At 32.1% G+C, this 6,000-nt stretch overlaps 1 protein-coding gene across 4 annotated transcripts in view; it reads left to right on the top strand.

The window, feature by feature from the left end:
* The window catches only part of LOC145266469 (endoplasmic reticulum-Golgi intermediate compartment protein 2-like), a 63,905-nt gene extending 59,680 nt beyond the window's left edge, over positions 1 to 4,225 (top strand). For all 4 annotated transcript variants that reach the window (XM_080122156.1, XM_080122155.1, XM_080122157.1 and 1 more), the window contains 2 exons: positions 3,082 to 3,244; positions 3,761 to 4,225. In XM_080122156.1, the coding sequence (XP_079978282.1) occupies positions 3,082 to 3,244; positions 3,761 to 4,059 (462 nt within the window). In that variant the 3' untranslated portion in view covers positions 4,060 to 4,225. The remainder of the gene's footprint in view (positions 1 to 3,081; positions 3,245 to 3,760) is intronic.
* The last annotated feature ends 1,775 nt before the right edge of the window (positions 4,226 to 6,000 follow it).

The raw sequence follows: 6,000 nt of genomic DNA on the forward strand, positions 1-6,000 counted from the left end.
TTGTTCATTGTTAAGAATTTATCCATATTTATACTTATATTCCATGTCCTTTTTAAATAAAATACTTTTTTAAACAAGGATTCCAAAAAAAAATGCGAATTCAGATATTTTTCACTGTTCAAATAAAGGGAGATAAATGTCTGATTTTCTTCGCATTTATCTTCCGGTGGCTTCGAAGCACCACAATTAATGTTTCTTTCTATTGCGTGCTGTAAACCAAAATTAGTATTTTTAGGCTTAGGTGAAAAATGAACGCATTCACTTATCAGTTTTTGCCTTTTAAAAAAAATCCAATCTACCGATTTTTTTTTTATTTTCTTAATGAAATACATGAGTTTTTGATTAATATATTTTATTCTTTATCGAGTGAATCTTTTTTTTAAATATCTAAAAAATGAAAACATTGAATGAAATAAAAAAAATTGTCGTCAGCATCCGATATTTACTTGACAATCTAAACATAACATGAGCTTTCACTTAAAAAAAAAAAAATCAACATGGTTTTAAAAAGTTAAAAAAAAGGTTTTACACTTTGGACATTACAGGTAAATTTCCAAAAAACACTTTTTGTTTAAAATTAGAATATTTTATTTATTGATCTTTTATCTTCAATTTGTGATATAAAAAACTTTGAGTAAATTATTTAAATTTTAATAGACATTTAAAAATGGGGGTGGGGGTGAATTAAAAAAAAAAAAAAACGTTTGTCTAAATATTATATTCGGTTTATTGGAAAGAGCATAAAATTTCACATTGACCCTGAAAATATCATAAAAATTGAACCAATAGAAACATTTTGATAGATTTTTAAAGTTTAAAAATTGAAAAAAATTTAACTTGCAAAATTCAATTGATTTCATTACGCAAAAAAAATGGCTGCATGAAGGCGCCACGGCACTTTGTAAACACTGTTTTTTAAAAAAAAAAAAAATAATATTTCTATTACTTTTTAGACAACTCTAATAGTTTATTTTGGAAGTATATTCCATAAAGAAAATAAACAACCCACTTTAAAAGGAGAAATTATGAGTTTTTTTATATTTTATTCGCAGTTTTGGGTTAGGGGTGTCAAAAATTCTGATACACCTACTGATTTGCATCTTTGATTATGTGAGTTAATGACGTAATGAATTTAGAAAAGACATGTTGAGTTTGGAGTCCGACTGGGAGAGTTGAACAAGTTAGCATGGAATATATTGTCTCCACGTTTGGAAGCTGGGAGAAATGCAACCTTAGCATTATGTAGAACTTATGTCTTGCAGCTCCTTCAAAAGGAAACATATATTTCCAGACTGCAAGAAACAGACCAGAAGAGTGAGAGACCAATTAATCCCTATGAAAAAGGTATTTTTTTATTTTGTCTGGACCAAGTGAACAAAGATGTAAAAGACTGGCCCATATACATTTGTTTTTTATGATGTGAACAGAGTTATGGAAACACCCACACATACGACTAGAAGAACATTTTAAACACTAGGCGATTACAGATATACAATTATAAATATGGTCATAAATATATGTACATCATACATGTATTTATATAGATGTTATACACATTTTGTGGACATGTTCACACTATAAAACACGTGTGTATATTGTTTTGACATTTCATCATTGGCCATATTTTGTAGTAACACAAGAGTAAACATTGAATTCTCGCATACGATGGAATGTGTTTTGTAAAATTGTCGATAGCTGTAGTAGAATTTTTCATCGTTTTTTAGTTGTCAGTTCATCCACTGGTGAATTTATTGACTTTTTCACACTTGCAATAATTTCTCTTTCTATGCGAGTCGGATTTCAATAGGTGTTGCAAATGAAACTAGCTGCATACTAATTATTTATCAAAATCAAAATAGAATTGCATAAAATATTAAAACCTTTTGAAAATCCTATTTTTATAAACATTTATTACAAAATGAAATCCACAAGAATGCATTTTGTTTTTTTCGTAAACAAGTCAACCATATTAATTTTATTAATAATGGGAAAAAATGAATTGCTTTTTGAAAAATATGATGTACATCTACAGCTATCAACAATTTTACAAAACACATTCCGTCATATGCGAGAAACGATTGTTCAATGTATCAATGTATTACTACAAAACATGGTCAATGATGAAATGTCAAAACAATGTGATCCTAACTGTGACATACCGATTGCCAGTCTCGTTCTTTGGGCCTTCCTAAGAAAATGTTGCACAATGACATCTCTATTGGCATGGCCACATCGTCTGGTGTTAGTCATTCTAAACATGTCAAAGTGTGTCCCCCATTAATGTTGATGACTCAAAGCATGTGATAGGCCACTTAAAACATAGAAGGGATCACTTGTTGACAACTTGATCCTGGTGGGCGGCATAAGTGAAATGGCAACGATTGGAAGTCATTTATGGAATGAATATCTTGAGATAAGAAACTAAAATCATGTTGAGACAAAAAAAAAACTTACATAGATGCACATTTAATATAAAGATGGCATTCATTATTTCTTTATTCAGATCCAACAAAAATTGTGATAAATGGTTGTTTTCGTTTTTAAAGGATTAGTCACAGGGGAGATAACTCTTGTTTATTTGGATTCTTTGAACTATTCTTTTTATCTTGGTTGCTGCTTTTAAAACCTTCGACCTTCTTCAGATGCATCTTGTCGAACTCTGAAATCTGCAAATAATTTCAAGCTGAACTTTTCATTTAATCTACAGGGATAGATTATTCTCGTTCTGTCAGCTATATCTGGATAAACGTGTTATACTAAGTTGTAAGAATTGAACTTCAATCTCCAGACTGTCGCTTAAAATAGATTCCTCCGTTGCAACATGAGTTCATAGCTGAAGGGATGAGAATGATTTACCCCATGCATCAAACAGGAAATTCAGTTCAAAGTTTCTGAGTTTCATATAAAGATTCACGTTTGAAAACATGTAATTGAAGAAGATCGGAGGTTACGTCAGCTAAAACGTGAAAATGTCCGTAATGAGTGTGAATAATTCAAATTATCAATTAAGATTTCAAATTCTGAAATATTTTATATTATCGTTTACATGTTTTTTTGTTTTCTTTTGTTCTTTTCTTGAAGAACCGAACTATAAATCATGACAAAGGAAGTCATGGTGTCGCTGGTATTTTTATCAAATATGATTTGGCATCTTTGAAAATCAGAGTTAGAGAAGAACACAAACCTTACTGGCAGTTTCTGGTTCGACTGTGTGGAATTATTGGAGGAATGTTTTCTGTCTCGGGTAAATATTGGCATTATTTTTTTTTTCCTTTTTTTGTTTGTAAAGTTTGTAAAATATATGTATATTGCATTTCTGTACTTTAACAACAAGATATTATTTGATCGTGGTCAAATGGTATGTGTGTGAGGGTGGGGTGGGGGCTTAAGTTTGAGTTATCTAATCTTGTTTGCTGCAACATTTGTGAATGGGAAAATTAATTAACCTCTTAATATTTTTTTTTGTTCTGGTGCCATATCAAGGCTTCTGTGGTCATATGCACAAAACTATTATTTATAGCATTTAAAAAAAATTTTTTTGTTATTTTTTGATTCTTTTGGGCTTTATTTTTTTTGTTGTTATTTTTGTTTTTTGTTATTTTTATTTATTTTTTTTCTGTCCTACTTTTTCAGCGTTTTTCAATTTTGCTTTTTTACATTTCTTACATTCCTGTTACTTTTATTTATTTTCATTTCGACTGTTGTATTTTTTGTCTGATTTTATAATTTCTGCATATAACCTTTGGATCATTCTTTTCAGGGATGCTTCACAGTTTAGTTGGTTTCCTCTTGGACATCATCAACTGCCGATTCCAACGTTCTCCCTACAAAAAGCTAGAAACGAAAAGTGACTCACCCGTGCCAGTTGTTTCTGAAGGACTACCCTTTAATATGGCAAACACATTTGTACCCCCAGCAAATTCAAGCCCTCCACCACCACCACCACAACAACATCTGACTCCTACATTGGCTACAGGTCCTCCTCCTCCCCCTTCTCTTGTGATGCCAGTTATTACAGATCCACAGAATTTAACAGACGTGAATTTGGTGGAATCGTAGATGTCTGTGAAATTGGATGGAAAATTTTTATCTTAATTGTGAAATGGCAAAGTGATGGACATTATGCAATCACATCATCATTAAAAATTAATGTCAAATTATTTTTTTGAATTGGCTAATGTTAGAGATGGTAACTCTAAGAGCAATAAATGCCATTAACAAACAAGTAGTTTTTGTGTATTAAAATTATACAAATTTTTCATTTTTTTTGTTTTTAAATAATTGTTAATTATTCTAAAATACATTGCCATTGAGATGTTTGTGAACAGTGTGAATTAGTGGTCAGACTTGTAGAGGCATCCTAAATGGGGATTTGTGCAGCGAGATGTTTGTTCACATTACATTTAAATTTCTGCATGTTGGTACAATCAGGCAAACAGGAAGCAAAGGGAATTACAAAGGCAAACGGTTCGAGGAAAGAAGCTATTATAGTAGAAAGTTTTCCATCCATATGGGGACCTCTACACTGAAGAGGTAGAATTTTGTTGTTTGCTAGAGATATTTGCATTAAGGGGACACAAGTGCAGCAAGTTCATCAGAGCATGCTCCATGGAAGTACACCTAAAGCAAGCACAGATACAACATTGCCATGATAGGATAGACTAAAGTTTAGTAGGCAGTCTAAAAGGGAGATAAGTGGTTGGTGCACCAGCCCAGATGTGACAATAATGCTCCATAGATGGTGGCTTTGTAGAGATGCAGGATATCTGGCAAATAGCTATTGTTAATGCTTGATTTATGTTTGCTCTTATTAGCTGCAAATTAACTCGAGTGACACAGTTCTATCATTTTCACTCTCTCTTACTGTATGATTCATGACTACCACTCTTCCCTCCTCTTTCATACTCTATTACTTTCTCCTGTGTCACTCTCTTTTTCTTTCTGTTTATTACTCAATTTCTCTTCCTCACTGTTTCATTGATTTCTCCTTGTTCTCACTTTCTATATTATGAAGAGAGATGTCAAGAAAAGAGCAGAAACATTACTGTTTAAAACATAGCTTGAGATGTGGTTTCAGTTGCAAAAGAAATATGGAAAGCACAAAGAGGTTTGAGATTTTGTCTTTATAATTTTAAATTTGATTGATTTTGCAAATTCACTTCTGCTTGATTCAACCAATGGTTGACCTAAAAACTCTTTTTTTTTTTTTTAAGTAACAACCATTTTTGCATTTTAGCAATGAAACCATATTGTATGCGAGATACTGCACCTATGCATTATCTCGCATACAATATGCTGAATAAAACAGCTTCCATAACTGTAATACAGTTAGACTTTTACAGATACAAGTCAAGGAGCACTTACTCATCATCATATTTAGTTTAACATCAATTTTATATGCTAGCATGTGTTGGATGGCTTAAGGAGTTGACTTCCAAACTAACTTATCTCTGCTAAATCTTCATTTATCTCTCTTGCCCTCATTTTTATTTTCTTCCCTTGAAAACTGAACCTGTCACTGCAACAACATCTATTAATCCAAGAATTCTCATCCATTCTTTCAACGTGGCCATACCATGAAAGTCTACTATTCTGCAAACATCTCTCCATACTGTTCAGATTTCATCTTCCTCTGAGGTCATCAGAACTAAGTCAATTTTTAAGACTCGCACATCCATTGTATCATCCTAATATTATCTCTCTCCATGCAATGCATGTCCTCAACTCTCACTTCCTCACATTGCATAAACTCTTCCCTTGGTCAATACTGGTAACACTCTGTTGATTAGTAATGGCAATAGTTGCTCTATCCACTCTTAACTTTTTCAATCACATTAGCACCTGCTCCATCCTGTGCTCAAATGCATTAAAGTTGCAAAACTCTTTGCGTGGAGATAAATTTTCTCCAGATCTCAATTCTCATCCATTGTCTTAGATTTCTTGCACACTAATTGGTTATCCTCTCTCAAGTAATAAGTAGTAATTACACTTACAGATACC

The sequence above is a fragment of the Euprymna scolopes genome, chromosome 41 (assembly GCF_053919585.1).
Source record: "Euprymna scolopes isolate OS-2025 chromosome 41, ASM5391958v1, whole genome shotgun sequence".
Lineage (NCBI taxonomy): Eukaryota > Metazoa > Mollusca > Cephalopoda > Sepiida > Sepiolidae > Euprymna > Euprymna scolopes.